This window comes from Rhipicephalus microplus, chromosome 2 (assembly GCF_043290135.1).
Source record: "Rhipicephalus microplus isolate Deutch F79 chromosome 2, USDA_Rmic, whole genome shotgun sequence".
Taxonomy (NCBI): Eukaryota; Metazoa; Arthropoda; class Arachnida; order Ixodida; family Ixodidae; genus Rhipicephalus; species Rhipicephalus microplus.
The window spans coordinates 140,417,008-140,437,921 of record NC_134701.1 but is presented as its reverse complement, the minus strand read 5'-3'; the positions used below and the strand labels follow the sequence as shown (position 1 = coordinate 140,437,921).

Sequence of the window (20,914 nt, the reverse complement as noted above, 5' to 3'; positions counted from 1 at the left end):
TGACTTCGTGGCGCTCTCCGGCTACCGTAATTGCTTCAACGTTAACGTAGCGCTTAACATTCTCTTGGCTCAAAGTACTGACAACCATACTATTTTGCAGGTGATTAAGACACATTGTTTCCGTGTTTCTCTCTTCCGGACCGAGCCCCGCCGCACTCCATATGGCCTCTGCCACGACCGACGCGCCAGAATTGCTAATACACAGACCGCCTCTCGGCCTCACGATGACCTTAGTTTTTTCACATGGCAGTGGTGGCATCTTGCTTCGCTTTATAAGGTTTTTCTTGACATCTCTGAAGCTGTGACGGCCGGGTGTAGGTTCTTGAGCATTCGTCTTAGACGCTGGCGTTCCGGAGCCAGCAGCTCTACTGGCTTTCTTCACTTCCGATCGTCTTTTAGTGACCGTAATCCATCTGGAATCCTTGTTATTCTCTTCAGCGTCCCCCTAGGTCTTCGATGATTCATCTTCTATCTCTTAATGTGGTGAGAACAAGTACTTGTCTGTTTGAGACGTGGTGCTTGTGCACCACGCAGACAGTGGCACGGCCTGGCCGAACGATGGCGTCTGTAGCTGCACACTCAGCGTCGTCGTCACGAAAGTCACTTATTAATGTACAAATAGTCCACCCACCGGTGCGATTCTTGTGTCCAGAGCGTCCCGATGACCTTAGAAGTGCGCTGCGACCCGATTTCTGGTGAATGCGGCCTCACATAACACCAAAAAGCGAATAAATCACTGGAGCCGATCGCAACGCGTTCGACCTGCACGGCGCCATCACCAAGCTCCCCACATGCAGGGTATACCCACTGTACTTCATGACGATGACGCTGATGGCGATGAAGATGATGACGTTGATCATCACGAACAACGACTGGCTTGTGCAGTAGATGCTGTCTCGGTACACCCTGCGATGCATTTCGTATGACTAGAAACAACCAAGAACCACCAGGGAGACATGCACAAACGCAGTCTTTGCCAACATCAGGCTAGATCCGGTGACGCGAACAGTAAAAATGAAGGCGAAACGAAATACAGAACTCAACACAACACACCACCAGTTATGACCAATAAACATTGTAAATAATTGTATGCCGCTTTCTCACTCATCTACATGCGCGAGTGGTCAATGTCACGGGTGACTGACCAAACGATCCCACTGCTTCGCCCACTCCTCATCATTCGCTTCGTGGGTGTCCCGTGATAGCTCAGTTTATTTTCAGTGAACTGCGTTGATCCTCCACCCCCGATTCTTCTTTTAAACCAATCTATGCTCCGCAGGGGCGTTTGGTGTGTAGCGTCACCCCCGACCCGAGCTAACTCCCTCCCACGCCTAGCCGTGCGTGGCTGAGCCACGTCCGGAAAAAAGGGGATCCTGGGCGTTGAGCCGACGCTGGGTAATTGGACCATTAAGGCCCCCCGGCCGAGACAACACACCCCTTTGGCCCCGGATTCACGTAGACGGCACCTCTGGGTTGACCCACCCAGGGAAAATTGGCAGTCGCCTTTTCCTATCTCTCCCTCCCTACATCTTCGTCTTTTCTCCTCTTTAAAGCTATACTGTCTTCTTCTCTCTTCAGTTTACTTCATTGCTTCCTGGCGGCAAGGGTTAACCTCGTGTAAGTATCCAACCTTGGGTGTGCTATATCTGGTTATATAGTGATAGCGTACAGCTGGCGTTGTGCAGACTTCTTTCAAGTCTTGCCGTGTCCCCTTGTTGGGCTCCATGGGTGGTGGTTGGCGCTGTTACTAAACACACGCACTACTCCGATGGCTAAACAAGCTACTTTTCTCCTTGATTACCCTAAAGAAGAGGGTGCACCGAAGCACCCTTCCATTTTTTCTGAAAAGTAATGGTATATTTCACAAATATCTTGTCATCCATGGTGAGCACAACCTAACTGCTCCCAAAATGTCTCGTTTCCTGGTGACTAAATACCTCGGAAACACTATTCGAACAGGCTACAAGGCCACGAAAATCACTAACGGTGATTTTCTACTTGAACTTAAGGACAAAGATTAATTTGAGAAAATGAATGAGTTGAAATGCATTGGTAACGTACCGGTCACAGTGTCTGCACATAGAACAATGAACATGAGCCGTGGTGTAATATCAGAAAATGACTTCTTGCACCTTAGTGATGAACAACTTCTTGATGGGTTCCATAATGAAAATGTTATAAAGGTTGAAAGAACCTTGATTCGCCGGAAGAAAAGAGCAGATCCGCACTAAGCACATAATACTAACCTTTGACAGCTGTGTGCTTCCTACCACACTAGATGCAGGCTACATCAAAGTACGCGTGAGGCCGTACATCCCGAACCTCAGCGGTGCTATAAGTGCTAGCGGTATAGGCACGGATTGCAGACATGGCGGGCAAAGCAGACATGTGCCAAATGCAGCTCCAATGAACACAAGTCCGACGATTGCGAATCATCTCCACATTGGGTGAACTGTGATGGAAGTCATCCAGCCTACTCTAGAACATGTCCTAAATGGAAGATCGAAAAAGAGATAATCTCACTAAAAGTAAAGGAGAACATGATATTTTGTGAAGTAAGGAACCGTCTTTCATACCTTGATCACACCAGCTTTCCCGAGGTGGTGCTACGGGGGGTGGAGCCACGAGTGCCTAGACAGTCTACTGCGGTCACCAACAGTGGCCCAGTAGTCATTTCGTGCACCCCCATGTGGCTGCTGCTATTGCCGCGCCACCAAAATGAAAGGTGGGTCTGCAGGCTTCAGCTCAACAGGCCCCGAAGTTGAATAAAACTACAGAGACCTGCCCTATCAGAAAAATTGCCATGGTGGATACTGGAAAACATGGTGGGCGTAGTGCAAATAATCGTGGGCATGGTGGAAACTATGATAGATATGGTGGGACGTAGTGGAGATTATGGTGGATATGCCGGGACATACTGGGTGTTATGGTGTACAGAAGATGGGTAAAGTGGAAATGATGGTGGAAAATAGAGGCTAGATAGTGGGCAATCATGGGACACTCGGCCCACCATTGCGATAATGCTGGGAAGCCCTAAGCATATGGTGCGTGGTGCTTATTATGGTGGGCCACATGGTGTACCAAGCTGAGAAACTCTTCCCACCATCGAGATAATGCTGGGAAGCACTAAGCAGATGATGGGTGCTGCTTATTATGGATGGCCACATAGTGTACCAAGCTGAGAAGCTCTGCCCACCATCGCGATAATGCAGGGAACCAGAAAGCAGATGATGGGTGGGCTCATAATGGCGAGCAACTTATATAGTGTACCAAGCTGGGATCTTTACACTACATCTTCTACCACCATGATTTCCACCAAAGGTTAGGCCTACCGACCAAGCCCGTGCAATTGTGTTATCCGTGCTTCTGTGTTTCAGAATACACAACTTCTACGAATAATAATGACAATACAGCACAGCCATGGCACCAATTAACCTAAATGAAGCATTTTTATTGTGTATGGTGTCCGCGCAAGAAGCAACAAACATCGATGCGACGCAATTCAAGCACTCCCAGAGAACGTACTTCTCTCCTCACCGACAGCCGCTGGTCGCACTCGCCGGCACTTCTCTGGCTTTTATGCGAGAACTCAGACGTGGTAATTCGTATGCTTGGGGAACCAATATGATAGCATAATGTTTACGGCACACTGCATTTGTTTTGGCCAAGCTGTTATGAAGTTGTTGCTATTGCAAAAGAGCTACAGCATTGCGCTGGCACGACTGCCCTCTACGTTGCGTGAAAAGCATCCCAATACTCAATAAATAAATTAGATGGGCGTATCTATGGAATGAGCCTAGAAGCGTCATAAAGCGTGAGCGGATGTCGCCCCTTGGAACGAGCGCGAAACAGATATTAAACTTGGCAGACCCCGCCGGTAAACTGTAGCTGCTCCCCAGTCCACTTGGTTTTTTTTCTTGCAGTTGTGAATTATAAAAAATAGCACTTGTGCCATTAACACAGTGGCAATCGTTACAGGCAGCAGTTGCTTGTGTTTAATAAATGTGCAAATTTTAGTAGCAGGTGCATATCTTGTCTATGTCGAGTACACGACAAACATAACTGTTGAACCTTAAGTTTGTATGTCAACTAACTCTTTAACACACTACCAACCTCATGTTAGTATGGCGCAGTGGTTAGTGTCTGCGAATGGGAATCCACATGTTGCACGTTCGATCCTCCGTGGCACCTTGTTTTTTTTTACGGGACGAGCGTTTTTTACATCGTTTCTTATACAATTATTTTTTTTTATTTTTTGTGGCAGCTCGTCACGGTTATTTTGACGCTATTTCGCGCTGAAGCGTTGCCGGCACTCCAGCACCCACCATATCTCACCATGTGCCATGGTGGACGTTTCCCAGCATTCACCCACTACACTAATCCACTATAATGGTGGGTGGTTGTTGACACCATGCCTACCATTCGTTTTTTCCAATAGGGTGGTCGTCGACCTTTCAGTGCCTCGAGAAGAGAACACAACTTTATTGATTTCAGTGCCTCGAAGAAGGCAAGGGAAATTGATGGACGAACACAAGCGTCGTCGTCACCCAAAGATCAGCGCTTTTTGGAGCGCAATAAGAAAAGGAAACATCCCGTAACCGCTCCACCAAAGGGGTCGGTAACCTGAAGGGTAGCCTCCCTTTAACACATCTTTAGCACATTCATCTGAACACTGGACACATACATTTCTTCTCCATATCACCACACAAATACTACAGTGGAATACCAGAGGCCTATTTAATAGCCTAGATTATATCAAAGACTTGAGCCAAAAGTGGTCTGTGTTCAAAAAACTCATTTAAAGTCAAATCATGTGAATGTCTTAATGAATATGCGGTTTTTCGTAAAGATCGAAATGGTGACTATTACTCGTCTGCACGTGTGGCCATCATCGCAAAAAAGAATCGTAGCATGCCAGCACTTGTGCTACAAAGCTCTCTTGAAGTTGTGGCTGTTCACCCTATTATATTCAACCATCTTATAGCTATCTGCTCCATCCACATACGCCCTCACAAACTATCCAATAACACAGAGTTCGAAAAGCCTATTGATTAGCTTCCAGAACAATAAGTGTTAATTGGAGATTTTATTGCTCACAGTTTGCTCTGGGTGATACCAGATGTGATGTGAGAGGTCGTGTAATAGAAAACTTTCTTCTCACACCTGGAGCCTGTCTGCTCACTAAGGCAGAGCCAACATACTTCAATACCACACACAATTTATATTCATGCATAGATTTAGCCATTGGGTCACCGTAACTCCTACTTTACTTAGATTGGGAAGTTATTGGTAATTCATATGAAAGTGACAATTTTCTGACTCTTTTAGTAACAAGACAACGGGATGACCAACCATCTTATCCTAAAGAGTGGAACTTTCATGGTGCAAACTGGGTGAAATTTAGAGAGCTATGTAAACTACGCCTCGAAGAGGTAGACCACTTGGAAGTAGAAGAGATGGCCAACTGTATCTCCGAATATGTTCTTACTTGTGTGAAAAAGTGCGTACAGCAGTCCAACAATCATGAAGTTAACACAAAGCCATGGTGGAGTCGTGAGTGCGAACTTGCAAGAAAACAGAAAAACATAGTGTGGAGCACTTTTTCTCGCTACTCAACAATAGAAAACTTGACAAACTTCAGAAGTTGCAAAGCGAATGGCAGGCGTATTTGCCGTATAGCCAAGCGGGAAAGCTAGACACACTACATATCCTCAATAAACTCCCGCACAGACAACAGCAAGGTGTATAGTAGTGTGCACAAACTTTAAGAACAAGGCCCAAATCTCTCCCCTTTGGTCAATGACTGCGCTGATACAATAGAAGAACAGGCAAACGCTCTTGGTGAACACTTCGAGAAAATATCAAGCTCAGAAAATTATACTGCTAAGTTCTTACACCACAAAAGCATAGCGGAAAGTGAACCTTTGTGCCCGAACAAGCCTATATCAGGATACAATAAACCACTAACACTACATGAGCTGAAGCTTGCCCTTGGTTCCGGTGGAAGTTCTGCCCCTGGTTTTGATACAATTACCTATGGAATGATCAGAAATCTCCCTGATGAAACCCTGGACTGCCTTTTAGCACTTTACTAGAAGATTTTCAATGCCGGCAAAATACCCTCTGCTTGAAAAGAAGCAATAGTACTACTAATTCTTAAGCAGGGCAAAGATCCCTTTTTGGTAAATAGTTACAGGACAATCGCCCTCTCAAGCTACCTACTCAAAGTGTTTAAAAAATGATTAACTGCCGCTTAGAATACAACGGCATATTAAAACGGTATCGTATTACTTAGAATACAACGGTATATTGGAACCGTGCCAGGCTGGCTTCCGTACAGCTAGATCCACAACTGACAGTCTTGTCCTCCTCGAGTCATATATACGTGACGCGTTTGTACACAATCAATACTGTCTGTCTGTCTGTTATCTTCGATCTCGAGAAGGCATATGATCCTGCCTGGTGATACGGAATTCTGTAAAACTTATGATCTTTCAGAATATGTGGCAGGTTGATTACCATCTTAAGAGATTACCTGTCTCAAAGGAAGTTTCCTGTAAGAATAGGCACTGTGTTATCGCACACATTTCTTTAAGAAAATGAAATGCCACAGGGAGGAGTATCAAGGTGAACACTGTTTATAGTTAACATGAACTCTCTTCGCTCTGTTATTCCACCTGTAATATTGTACTCCGTATATGTATATGTGGACGACATCCAAATCAGTTTCAAGTCGTGTAACTTGACTCTATGCGAACGCCATATACAGTTAGGTGCTAATCGTCTTGCGAAACGGGCTGATGAGAATATCTTTAACACTGACAAGACTACTAGCGTGCTTTTTTCCGGATGAAGAGGTGTACATCATGACCCTTGCATACTAATGAATGGACAAAGATTAGTCATCGTGAAAGAACAAAAATTTCTCGGAGTAATTTTTATGCTAAAATCAACTTCATCCAGCATATAAAACAGCTGAAGCTAAAATGTCTCAACACCATGAAACTTTTACAGATTTTGTCGCATCAGTCGTGGGGAACAGACAGGCACTGTCTCATATCTCTGTTTAGAAGCCTGGTTTTGTCACGCATAGACAATGGATGCGTAGTATATCAGTCAGCTTTAAGGACAGCACTCAAACTATCGGACCCTCTATACCACTTAGGCAGCCGGCTGGCACTTGGTGTCTTTCGTAACAGCCCTATCCACAGCCTTTATGCAGAGTCAGATCAGTGGCCACTGGAACATCAGCGCATGTATCTAGGAGTCAACTATGCAGTTAGAATTATGTCTCTGAAGCAGCACCCATGCATAACACTTATGATTGATGTGTCCACTAGTGAATTGTACCTTAACCGTCCTTCTATCGCCCCACCATTTACACTGGCAATAAGACCTGCAACAGAAATACTTGAAATATTTTTCAATGAATTAGACGAAAGTGACCAGGCCAAGCACATCCCTCCCTGGCAGCAGTGTACAGTCACTTGTGACTGGTCTTTCAAAGACCTCATAAAGAAAAATTGTCGAAGTGCACTCATTCAGCTACATTTCTTGGCCCATTGAACACAAATATTGTTTATCTGCATCCTTCTATGATGGCTCAAACATCTGTATCTTGTGCAGCCTACGCGCAAAATTTCTCCAACACCAGAACCATGCATACACATACCAGCATTTTCACGGCAGAAGCCCATGGTATCCTGCTTTTTATACAACACATATACAAAAGTTCATAGTGTACACATATTCTTAAAGTGTTGTCACGGCCCTGTTTTGTGGCAAGTACAGCAAGAACCCCACTTTTAAGAATCTCCTTAATGAAATCTATGCAGCCTATAATCTAAAACTTTCTATTATTTGCTGGATTCAAGGTCATTCTGGGATTGCGGGCAATAAAATAATTGACAAAAGGGCACGAGAAGCTGCTGGTCGGCAAACTATAGATATAACCTCTGTTCAGGGTGTAGATCCAAAACCTGTGGTACGTAGAGGTCTACGCAACCACTCGCAAGCTGAACGAGACAAACAAGTCGGCAACAAACTCTACCTTTAAAAACCCCAACTAAGAGAAGTTATCCCATAAAAACTCAACAGATTCGCCAAAGTCACTCACTCTAACATGGCTCAAATCATCATCATCATCATCATCATCATCATCATCATCATCATCATCATCATCATCATCATCATCATCATCATCATCATCATCATCATCATCATCATCATCATCATCATCATCATCAGCCTGACTACGTCCACTGCAGGACAAAAGCCTCTCTCCCATGTTCCGCCAGTTAACTCGGTCCTGTGCTTGCTTCTCCCAATTCATACCAGCAAACTTCTTAATCTCGTCTGCCCACCTAACCTTCTGTCTCCCCCTAACCCGCTTGCTTTCTCTGGGAATCCAGTCAGTTATCCTTAATGACCAGCGGTTATCCTGTCTACGCGCGACATGCCCGGCTCATGTCAATTTCCTCTTCTTGATTTCAACTACGATATCCTTAACCCCCGTTTGTTCCCTAATCCACTCTGCTCTCTTCTTGTCTCTTAAAATTACACTTACCATTTTTCTTATTGCTCGCTGCGTAATCCTTAATTTAAGCTGAACTCTCTTTGTAAGTTTCCATGTTTCTGCTCCGTAGCTAAGTACCGGTAAGATACAGCTGTTATATACATTCCTCTTGAGGGATAGTGGCAATCTACCTGTCATAATTTGAGAGTGCTTGCCAAATGAGCTTCACCCCATTCTTATTCTTCTAGTTACTTCAATCTCATGGTTCGGGTCCGCGGTTGTTACCTGCCCTAAGTAGACATAGTCTTTTACAACTTGAAGTGCACTATTAACTATGTCGAAGCGCTGCTCTCTTCCGAAGTTGTTGTACATTACTTTCGTTTTCTGCAGATTAATTTCAAGACCCACCTTTCTGCTCTCTTTGTCTCTAACTCCCTAATCATGAGTTGTAATTCGTCCCCTGAGTTACTCAGCAATGCAATGTCATCGGTGAAGCGCAGGTTACTAAGGTACTCTCCATTAACTCTTATCCCTAACTGTTCCCATTCTAGGCTTCTGAAAACCTCCTGTAAGCCCACGGTAAATAGCAATGGGGAGATTGTGTCCCCCGTGCCTTACACCCTTCTTGATTGGTATTGTGTTGCTTTTTTTATGAAGTACTATGGTAGCAGTTGATACCCTGTAGATTTCTTTCAGGATGTTTATATATGCTTTATCGACGCCCTGATTCCGCATTGTCTGCATGACTGCTGATATTTCTACTGAATCAAACGCCTTCTCGTAATCAATGAAGGCTATGTATAGTGGCTGGCTATATTCCGAGCATTTCTCTATTACCTGATTGATAGTATGAATGTGGTCGATTGTTGAGTAGCCTGTTCGAAATCCTGCTTGTTCCTTTGGTTGATTGAATTCTAATGTTTTCTTTACTCTGTTAGAAATTAACTTTGTAGATAGCTTGTATACTACAGAGAGCAAGCTGATCGGCCTGTAATTCTTGAAGTCCTTGTCATCTCCTTTCTTATGTATTAAGATGATGCTAGCATTCTTCTAAGACTCTGGTACTCTTCCCGTCAGGAGACACCTCGTAAACAGGGTGGCTAGTTTTTCTAACACAATCTGTCCTCCATCTTTCAGCAGATCTGATGTTACCTGGTCCTCACCAGCAGTTTTGCCTCTTTGCATGCTCTCCAAAGCTTTTCTGACTTCTTCTATCATTACTGGTGGGGTGTTATCGGGGTTACTGCTAGTTCTTATAGTATTAAGGTCGTGGTTGTCCCGGCTACTGTACAGATCTCTGTAAAACTCCTCCGCTATTTTAACTATCCTATCCATATTGGTAGTTATTTGGCCTTCTTTGTCCTTCAGTGCATACATCTGATTGTTGCCTATCCCAAGTTTCATCTTCACTGATATGACACTCTCTCCGCTTTTCAGAGCGTGTTCAATTCTCTCCATGTTATACCTTCTTACATCGGATACCTTACGCCTATTATTCAACTTCGAAAGCTCTGCCAGTTCTATTTTGTCTGCTGAACTTGAGACTTTCACGATTTGACGCTTCTTATTGAGATCACTCGTTTCCTCGGAAAGCTTGCCAGTACCCTGTCTAACTACGCTGCCTCCAACTTCCACTGCACACTCCGTAATAATACTCGTCAGATTGTCATTCATTGTATCTACGCTAAGGTTGGTTTCCTCACTAAGAGCAGAATACCTGTTCTGAAGCGAGACTCTGATTTTCTTTACTTTCACTCTCAGTGCTAGCTCACTGATTGGCTGCTTGCGTATCAGTTTCTGTCATTCCTTCTTCAAGTCCAGCCGAATTCGAGACCGTATGGCTCAGAATAGGTTACACTTATGCCACACATAAACGCTTTTTGGCAGGCACTGATCCACCTACCTGGATACACTGTGGGGAGAGTCTAGCCGTTTCGCGTGTCCTCATTTAATCTCCTGTGGTTCACCAAGCAAGACTGACCCATTTCAGGGAGCTCTACCAGTATCATATCCCACTTGATCTCGCGCTGTTTTTATCAACAAGTACTGCTGACGGGACGAGTTGGTGCATGATAAAATCATATTGCTTTAGTGCAGCTCAGTTTTAACGTGAAGGAAAGATACTATGCAGTCAAGAAGGGGAAAAAACTGACGACAGTGGCAGCGCTAACTTCCAACTTTTGTTTATTGCGTACCCTTACAACACATTATATAGCTCATTCCACGTGACGCCACACACATGACAAAACCGCACACGTGTGGCACAGCACACTATCAAGCAAACCTAGTTGTGACCTGATTACAAATTATCAATTCTGTGCTAATGCTTCACAGCACGCGCTCCAGAAAATTGAGCTCTTTTTGTAATAAGGCCACAGACGGCGTACTCACACACAGCTTCGCACATTTTTCGATAGCGTTCGCCTCAATAATTTTTTTGTCAACTGGTCACGATTGCGGCCCAAGATGACGCACTTATCAAAGAATGGAGTGCATCTACACGTCTTACTATGCGTAGTCTCGATGCATATACTCGATGCAATGTTTGACCTTAAGAGACTTATTTATTATCTTGCGGAAGTAAAATTTTTAACACTGATATCCCATCCTAGATACCAGGCCGGGCCTCACGTGTGAGGTACCACCTGGTGCAAAAAACACAAGTATGTCTGAGCCTTCGGAGTTCTTGGTCGAACAAGTACTTCAGCCGTGGTTGTCTCGGGCCTTGCTGACTCATTTATCATCAGACTCCAGCCTGTGCAATGAAGGCCTCTAACGAAGTGACATTCATTTTAAACGCACTGTGTTTTAAATATACCATATACATTCCATACACACCTTTTTTTTAAATAAACAACGTTTGTAGTGGCGCTCTTTGGTCTTAGATGCCCTTGCGCCATTAAAAAAAATCAATTTATGCCTAATGTAGTTCGCATTGCCCCCGGAATCGAAAGCTTTGGAAGCTTTTCGTACCTCACGTAGCTTTGTACTGCTTCCATGATGGGGGCAACTATGGACAAGCGACAATGCCATGTGATGACGTCATCGCGTGACGCCACGTTATCTGACGTCACCATCACAATAAAAATCTTGTTGATGTTTGTTAATTGTCATGATGAGCTTATATGATGAGGCTATCAGCGGTAAATACTTGAGGCCACTCCTTTTGACTCCGACGGTCTTTTCTTGAGTTTGATGAGGCATCCAAGAAACCCGAACTGGTTCATTCTGAATTTCCCCCCTCCCCCTTTTTTTCAGGGATATGTTCCGCTTCCTCCACCGCTTCGGCCGTATCGTGCCTGTCTTGCTGCTGCCAGTAGTGTTGGTGCTGATGCTGGCGATGTTGCCTGCGCGGAGGAGCACTGCCTGCGCCCACGTGTGGGCGTCCACACCATGGCCGCCGTATGGCATGCCACACCGACCCCTGCGGTGGGGCTACTTGGCCTACGGTTCGACGATGCTGCCCTGTGACAACTGGCTTGCACGTTACTATGCGCGACGAGACAAGATTAGGGAGTACCCATACTGCATGTACGGAGCCAGAGGACTGTACAACGTGAGGCCCAAGCCTTCGCTGCACGACATCATATACGGGAGCCACAAGGGACCGGCGACGGATAACGACCATTGAGATGAACCGCTTGAACTGAAGTGAAATGTTAAATAGCTTTAGACAGATAAGTTATTTCTTTCAAAACTCTAGTGTCATTATTATCGCCTTCAAAGGTTAATTATCACAAGAGAAATTGAGTTTGAATGATTAATTTTTGAAGCTTAAGGTGGTTGTACACTGGGTTAGTTGGTGCAGCATACAGTTGACTGCAAAGCAGCGAACAAACGCCAGGAACGAAAAAATAATGACAGGACGTACGAGCACTTGCAAAGTTACATATAGAACACTTCTCCTGTCAACTTTTTTTCTTCCGTTCCTGCTGTTTGTCCGTTCATACAATTTACAACATTCCATTTCTTAGTTTCGCGCCAAAGCTTCAGCACGAACATCTGTGTGACATGTAGAATTTCAAAGTTTTCACATATTTTTGTCAGAAAGGTTCAATGATATTTTCAGAAAATTTTCTGGAACTTGTTATGATAAGACAATGTGTCTCTCATAACGGAAGGTAAACCAAAACCACTAGTATCGATAAACAATGACGTAGGCCCGAGCACGTGCCGTCACATTCTGTGGCGTCACGTCAAGTTAGCGCGAAAATTTTAAGGTGGCGTCGCCTCCTGTATTTTACTTTCGCGCTTTCTCTCGCTTACCGAGGAGTCTTCTCGCGGGGAGAGATGTGCTTTTGGCATTGCAAGATGGTGATTCCCCATTACGAAACAATAGCATTTTTCATTAGTGCTTCTTTAAAGCGACAATAAGTACAATAACAAGCATCAGAAAAGTAGTATTCCATAATACAAACAAAAAGACATAAACCTTTCTCTAAGAGAAGGCATTCAGTAAGCCATCGAGATAGATAACCCACGGGATGTAGGGAAGTCAATTGCAAACCCTGCTTGATGATATGCACAGGCTAAACGAGGCGGAGGGATGCAAAGCGATAAAATGAAAGAGAAAGACACGGAACGAGAAAGTCAGAGAGCACTAGTAGAGCAAACATCTAAATGCACAAACCGAATCAGAGATAAAACGAATGAAACACACAGCTGGTGAAACCATTTGATTACCTGGAGCAGTTGAGGTATCTTTACATTGTTTGCTAGGGCTTAGTGTGTCAAAACTAAATAGCGTACTTGGGGCCTTTTGCCGTCTGTCAACAACGATTGTCATTGGTCCTGTGTGCCTTCGGTTGCATTACTTACACGCGCTTGTTACGTGAAGATCCTTATCGGCGTAAGCACTTTCAGTGTGGAATAGCACTTCTGACAGGAAAATGGCGAGTGCCAAGTTTTGAAGAAAGTGCAAGCAAACTAGCGAGAGAGAGAGAGAGAGAGTTGTTTATTTAGAGCAAGGTAGGTAGGTCGGCCTGAGCGATGGTATGATCTAGCCTCCTACTGTGCACTAGGGGAGAGAAGGGCGAAGAAAAAAAGTAATGAATGATGATGGCGAAATAAGGAGGTGTGTATGTACAGTACCGTCTGGTTGGAGCCGCGCTTGCTGCCTATTATTGCATAGGACACTCTAAGCAGCCAATCGTTTTCAGAGATTGTTCATGAATCGATTAGTACTTAAAATAAACTTCATATCGGTTTCAAAGATTGATGCCAAGTTCTGGATATTTGGGCTTTGAAAAGAGGCCGAAATTTGAATGAAATACTTTGAATTTTATGACGTCTCAATGATATACTGGCATTTTGTGCGAGGTGCGAAATTCAGAAGATGACATTTTGTTTCTTTTTGTTTGTGGCAGTTGAACGACTACCGCGCAACTGGTGACGATATCCTAAAATGCTCCTGTTTTTCTTTAAACTCATTTAGCGTTTCTCTTAGGTGTACCTTAACCGCAAAGTTCACGCCCACACAATTTTTGCGCATCCATTGCTCTTCGGGAGTCGTTTTTCATGGGTGCAGCCGGGGCCTTCGAAGTTGGCAGCAACTATCGGAGCTAATCATGGAGACCACGGAGTAGCATACAAAGCAGCTGAGAAATAGACAGACTCTAACTGGAGCAGGTCGTCAAGTTGGAGACACACCCTTGGGAAAAAGAGGTGATCTGTCCTCCTGTGGTACTTGCAGCTGTGTAAATATTTTTGTCTAATGATGGTTTGTTTGGTAGCTGATTTATTATGCAAAGAATAGCTGAGGGGAAGGAGGGGCGAAAAGTTTGTAATAAAGTTAGTGCTTCTTTCGAACGTTACTCTTTTCTTTGGGCAATTCCCTGCCAAGGTGAGTGCCAATGAATGGGAACGTTAAACACAGATAAGCTGAATCAACAAGACAAGATGCTTATGAAAAGCTGGCCATCGTTTTGGTAAATTGGTATATTTCTACCAAAAAGACCATTTGACAAAGATACATGCCCCTTTCGAAACACTCGTTAATTTTTTGTATGTTTATTCAATGTATCTGCACTTTCCTTGAGCAGTTCATACACATCTCTGAAAGCGCACCGACGCTCGTGCTTACGAAGGTCTCCTTCTCCGTTATTTTTTAGTGTGATGCAATGTGGTTGATCGCAGGATATTGACGCCGTTGTCCCGTCGTCATGATTTCAACACGCATACGCCACTTGAGCGCCGTGGTTGGTGAGAAGACCTCCCGAGCCGTGAAGCGAACTTGGATACGCAAGCCAGGTAGCTTCAAGTGAACACAATAAAACGCTAGGTTGCTTCGGATGTGCCGCAGGTGAAGCAGGGGCGGAAACTCCCCATACCTCCCATGTATTCACTCTCGCATGCCGATACGCAGCAGCAGCGCCACTTTTACCACCCTACCGGAAATAAATCAAGAACAGACAATTTCTTTTATTACCCGAAACAGAAAGAAAGGACGAAATATTGAGAAGAGGAGGGCTGACGCGGAAGCCCTCCTTTCGCACTTCGTATGCAAGCGAAATGCACTCGAACGTTTTTTGTAGGTCCATTGGCCGTTTGGGTGATGGGGACATCCGTCAAATTTGGTTAATTATTTTTGTTCAAGTTTTGTTCGTGTGTTCTGAAGAGGCGAAAGTTAAGCTGACTGATTTTTAAGTATAGCAAAAAGCTCACTCAGTACAAATAAAATGAAATTTGTTTTACACGTTTCGTATAACAAAAACACATGCATGTAGAGTGAAAGCGTTAGTCTATGAAATTAGCTTGAACATACAACTGACATACGGACATAATCAGCAAACATTGAACTCAGAATATCCAACCCAATGCGAAAATTGACAATCGCGAGTTGGACACGTCGTATTTTACTCAATCATGTTTGTTTTGACGGCGCACATAGTTTTCTTACAGAACATGGGTACCAATTGAAGATGAAGTTCAGAGGCACGGAGTGGCTTGAAGTGATCGATATTGTTTCGAGAGAAAACGTCACTCGAAACAGTGTTCGGGCAAGTTGACTTGTCCTTGTCAGGGCAACAGCGTTGCCATGATGAAGAAAAGTTAACTTGTCGAAACATTGGCTTCACCGAAACTCCATGTATTAATATTTAGAGACATTTAGTGCACCACGTGTATTTGAGTGACACTGTTAGAAGACTCACAAATTATCAAAGAGCTGCTACAAGACCTTCATGAGCAGGAAGCAGCGTATAATTACTTGCCATCATTTGAACTATACACGCCAAAAGTATAAGAAGCTAAAACTATGTAGGTGAGCCAACTTGGATTGAAGTCTTTCAATAAAGACATTTTGCCGACAGGAGCTTAGCTGCCATCTTCACCAATCAAACAAGTGACACCGCACTTCTTTCAGTTCAGTCAGGCTTGCAGAGAACTGCGTTTAGTCACATGTACTCATGCAAAATAAATACCTGTTCAAATAATGAGTCCAAGTTCTTGTGTTCACTCGTTGCTTTTAGGAAACGCTGGAGAACCTTCGCGGAACTAGAAATCCCCGGGTTAGCACACCGCACCACGGAAAACCGGTGGGGCCCGCTTAAGCCATCTTCGACGAATGCATAGTTGACTTATTCGGCGTCTCTCACTGCGGCTTCCATTCTCTCCCCGCCTAAACTCGCGGTCTTCATTTTTCCCGCAGTTGACATGCCAACCGAGCAAGATAACTCAGCTTGATATCACTTCAAATATCACTGAGCGAGAGTCGAGAAGGAGAGCAGGCAAGTGCTACGAACTCAAGTCAATCACTTCCTGCACTTCGCTTGATTTAAAATTAACAAATTAAGGAGTAAGAAAATACATTCAAACAAAAGTTCTTTACGGGAGTATTGAACTTTTTTCATTTTTAAAAATCTTTTGAAAGCCCATAAATGCAAACATTCAAATCAACCTCACTCTGTTCAACCGGATCTTGGGATGCCCGGCAACCGCTACGAGCTTGCATGTTCCTTGAAACTGAAACTAGTACCGAGTTTCCGGGGCCTCCTGTAGCTGCATACACAGGCAAAACTGGCAACCGAACGAGGTTAATAATAGAACATCAAAGCGACGTGGACAATAACAAGAAGAGTCGAACGCCCAGCAGAAGCACGCCGATAATCATTCCATCGATTGTGCATGATAACGGTGCTGTAATAGTCAAAGAAAAGAATTCAACCTCGTCACTAACCTTTTGGAATCTGCATTCATTTACACGATGGAACACGTCATCCACACGACCGATGGTGGTCTTATTGCAACTTATGCATGCTTCACCCATTAATTACGCAATATTTTGGAATAAAAAGTGGCTTACGCCCCTTGCCAACTTTGTGTGATGAAGGAAATTGTACAGGTGTCGAAATGTCTGTGTGTTTCCACCATAACTCAGACAGTGAGCACATTTTTAACCTCATAATAATTTCACCACACGTGACACAATTTTTGTTTTGTCTTTAGGCTGAGTAATAAATGGTGTTTTGTGCCTATAAGACATGAAGTAATCCCGTTATACGGTTGTCAATTCCTAGTTCTGAACCGCTGAATAACTCTTTATTTAACACTCAACGCCCGAACGGGCCACTTAAAAAAAAAGAACCCTGAAAGTGTTTTGGCAATTTTGTAAAAACACATTAGACTGGAGGTCCAAGTTCCCAGGACCATTTAGGGATAAATTTGAGCCCTCTACGTAAACGTTGTAATTTACTAAAACTCTTTGAAGATGCGACCCGTGCAGATTGGTGCAGATCACTGCAGCTCGGGCAAACACGTTTTCAACCTCCTATTCACAAAGCGACATGCTCTGGCCCCTCGAAGTCACATGGCTGCTGATATGAATGGTGGTCATGGGCTGTAGAGTACGCGAAAGTGAGATCGGCTGGTAGGGTGGTGGCACTTGTCGGAGCAGATATGAACAACTTCGCGATCTTCGTTTCTGTTGCCAGACGGCGTACGTTCGGCCGGGCACACTGTGTGAAGGCCTCCGAAGCTGCGTTCAACTTGTCGGCGTGCGATCTCGGAGATCTAGAAAGGCAAAAGCTCAAAATCGCCGAGCACGCTCATGAGAGCTCTGCGATCGCCAGCGATGCCAGCGCGCCTCACGAGTTCAGGCGGCCAGGTCGAGGTGAAAAGGGGTGTATGAATTGTCCGTAGCGACCTTGGAACACAGCGTGCCACTGAATTTTTGGTGCGAATGGTTTGATGATGCTCTAGCCTAAACGCTAACAAAACTACAAAAAAGCGCTTTGTAAAACTCAGGTAGCTCCGCAGTAATGTTGCCAAGCCTGAAGAAAGTGCGGAGCTGGGCCGGCTTTTCTATGGTTGTACTCTTCCTTCCTTCCTCTTTTAATTCTCTCCGTTTTTAAGTCTTCTCTGCTCTGTTCATTTCTTTTTGCTTCACTCTCTCTTCCTGTGTCTCTTTTATTTTTCGTGCTTGTTTTATCTTTCTATCGCTTTCCCTTACCCTCCCTACGATTCTCTTGCATTTTTTTATTATTTCTCTTTCTGCATTTCTTTATCTCAATTTCTCTCTCTCTCTCATTATGTTTATACTTTGTCTTACTCTCTGCCCTCCACCTGTCGGTCCTCCTTATCTTCTGATCTGTACTCCTCGCCCTCACTTTCCTTTCCCACTCCTTACTATGTCATAGCATACAAAGCTATGCCATGCTCTGCTATAGCTTGCCTGTATACTCGAGTGATTGAAATGCTCGCCTTGGGATCCTGGGCACGCGGGTGCGAGTCCAGCCTCACCAAAAAACCTAGTGGTTCAGCTTGGCTATGCCAGAATATACGTAGCGTCCGCTACGTATGATGAGATGAATGGGTGGACACATGGAAGCATGGACGCACTTATGCCCAAACGGAGTCCAAACGGAGTCCGCGTATGCCCAAACGGAGTCACGCGAGTCCAGCTCCAGTCCGCTAGTTCCACGTCACTTTAGGAGCTTCCAAACCTTCGCCGGTGCGCCGTGTAACGTCACTGCTCTTCGGGCATGCGCAACCAGGCTTTTAATAGGCCCCGTGAGGCTTCTCAACCTCAACTTGTGTACGTTGCGCTTTAAAAAAGTTTATTTGCCCAGCAGTACCTCTATTTCCACGTATATTTCTTTCGATCTTTTTCTCTATGTTGTTATGAATTCGCTCTGTCGCGATGGTAGCGGTGGCGAAGAGCGGCAAGCCGTCGAGCGGACTTCGCTGAAGCCCCAGCCCGAAGGCGAAACAGGGAGGCAATCCGTTTTGAAAACAGCAACAAAAGTAGCGTTTATTGTTGCAGGCTGTCGCTTGTACAGAGCCGGCCAGCACGACAACGTCGTCTGGGGCAAAATCCCTCTAACATGGGGCCGGCACGGCCTTAAATAGCGTTTTGGGACTCTTCTGCGAGACCAGTTCCCCGGAACGGCACAGTGGTTCGGCTGAGGATACACAGCCCTACCGGGAACTGCAAAGTGGTTCGGCGGAGGAAGCGACGTTATCCCCGGAACTGCACGGTTCTTCTGCACGGAAAGCGGCGCTGGGAGGGGGGGAGACAGTTCGTCGGAACAGGGCTCGATCTCGTGAGACGTGCTCCCGAACGAGGAACATGTCTGTGGCACAACAATGTGAACTCGTTCTCTCTCTCATTAGACTTGTTGGATTCCACGCTAGACAAATCGGTGCACGTTCTTTGAGAGCGAAGCAGAAGAGTAAGATTACGAAGAGAGCGCCTCATTAGTTTAAAAAACCTGAGTTAACAAATCAAAAGTGTTTCGTCAGAACTACCAGAAGCCGAATTCATCAAGCTTTCTCTTGGCTACGCATTTTCTTAGCCAAGAATCCTCTTATCTGAAGAGCCTAGGGATTACTTTAGCGCGGGTACAAATGTAAGTTATTCGGCACTTAAGAGGGCGAGGAGGGCACGCGATAGCCGATGAAACGACAAGGAAAGAAAGAAGTGTGTGCCGATAATATCAAGGTAGCATGCAAAGCGTCTGGCATTGAGAGTATCCGATGATAGCCAATGATTTGCTGCATCTAAGTTTCAGTTCCGCGAGCGTCTGCTACAACGCTTACGGGATGCCGCGTACGTTGTAATAGAGGTTTTGGTGTGCTGTGCGAAGCCAAGCACTCGCCTTTCATCAACGACTGTAACTAAAAAATAAATTGCTCGATGACCTTAAGCTATTGAGCAATCCATGCACTATCTCGCCAAGTACAAGTGAACAACACTCCAGGTACACCACATCAATGAAACCACGCATTAATCAGTGCATGCAATGTATGAAAGTATGCCTCAAATGTCTTCCCCTGTTTAACGCGACCAGTTACCTTACATTTTAATGAAGCTGCGCTGCTACTCAACCAATCCGGTGTAATATAGCACGATATAGTGGTGAACGTAAAGAGTGTTTTGTACCTAGACGTAAAAGGTTGCCTTTCTTACAATATTCTTATTACAACAGACACCGGAAGCTAGTGTTATGGCCGCGGACGAATTGTGCAGAAATAGAGAACAGCAGTAATCAAATAAAATTGTGAGCGGAATTTCGCTGGTTCCATGCACCGCAGAATTTTTATAAAGCCGGAATGCGAGAACGTGCATGCGCTTACACTTAGGTATGTGTCTACGCAAAACGAGGGAGACTCCTTGGGAGGTGTTTCAGTGCTAATGCTTTTCACAAAACACGGTGCAAATATTTCGTGCAGCGTTGTTTGAGTGAACAAACAAAGCAAGGGACGTGTATACGAGTCTTGAAGTCGAAAGACGTTATCACACGTGCAAAAAGGACGAAAATTGAGAGAGAGAGCGAGCGAGAGAGAGAGAGAGAAATAGAGAGAAAGAGAGAGAGGCCCTCGTCTCGTCTCCGCGAAAGCTTGAAATTGATAGATAATAAAGAGAATTATCTGGCCGTGCAGACGTCAGGGAAAGTTTTCGCAAAGCAGCGTCGGATGCTTGGAGAGCATAAAAAAGTGGAGTACGCGTTTTATGGGAGCGACAGCCGCACAGAAAGCGAGATGAAGTGTGACTGTCTTTAGATGTGAGAATCAATGCTAATTAGGCGAGTTGTGAGTTAATGACACAAATCTTCCTTAAATAACTATAATGGAAACAAACTGAGTATTCATCGAGTGAAAGTGACACTAGTTACAGTGAATTCATAATAGTTGATTAGCGTTGTCACAGGCCGATATATATTTTTATTTTTTAATTTATATTTGGCAAACTATGAGAAGGTAGCGTACGTTAGCGCAGGCTATCCCAACATTATGACAGTAACGTACAAGATAAATAGTGCACGGTTATACAGCCATACGTGGGGGTTTCTATCTTCTAGTGACTTTGGGCAAACGCGTTCTAACTATTTTTTATATTTTTGAGCAAGTTTCACCGGACGTTTTTGCATTTGGCGTCACTCGAAGCATTGACGATATATC

General features: G+C 44.6%; 1 protein-coding gene across 1 annotated transcript in view; it reads left to right on the top strand.

The window, feature by feature from the left end:
* Positions 1-15,951, top strand: part of LOC142796386 (uncharacterized) — a 39,718-nt gene extending 23,767 nt beyond the window's left edge. Inside the window, exon 2 of the mRNA XM_075886858.1 lies at positions 11,774-15,951. Within this exon, the coding sequence (XP_075742973.1) occupies positions 11,774-12,146 (373 nt within the window). The 3' untranslated portion in view covers positions 12,147-15,951. The remainder of the gene's footprint in view (positions 1-11,773) is intronic.
* The last annotated feature ends 4,963 nt before the right edge of the window (positions 15,952-20,914 follow it).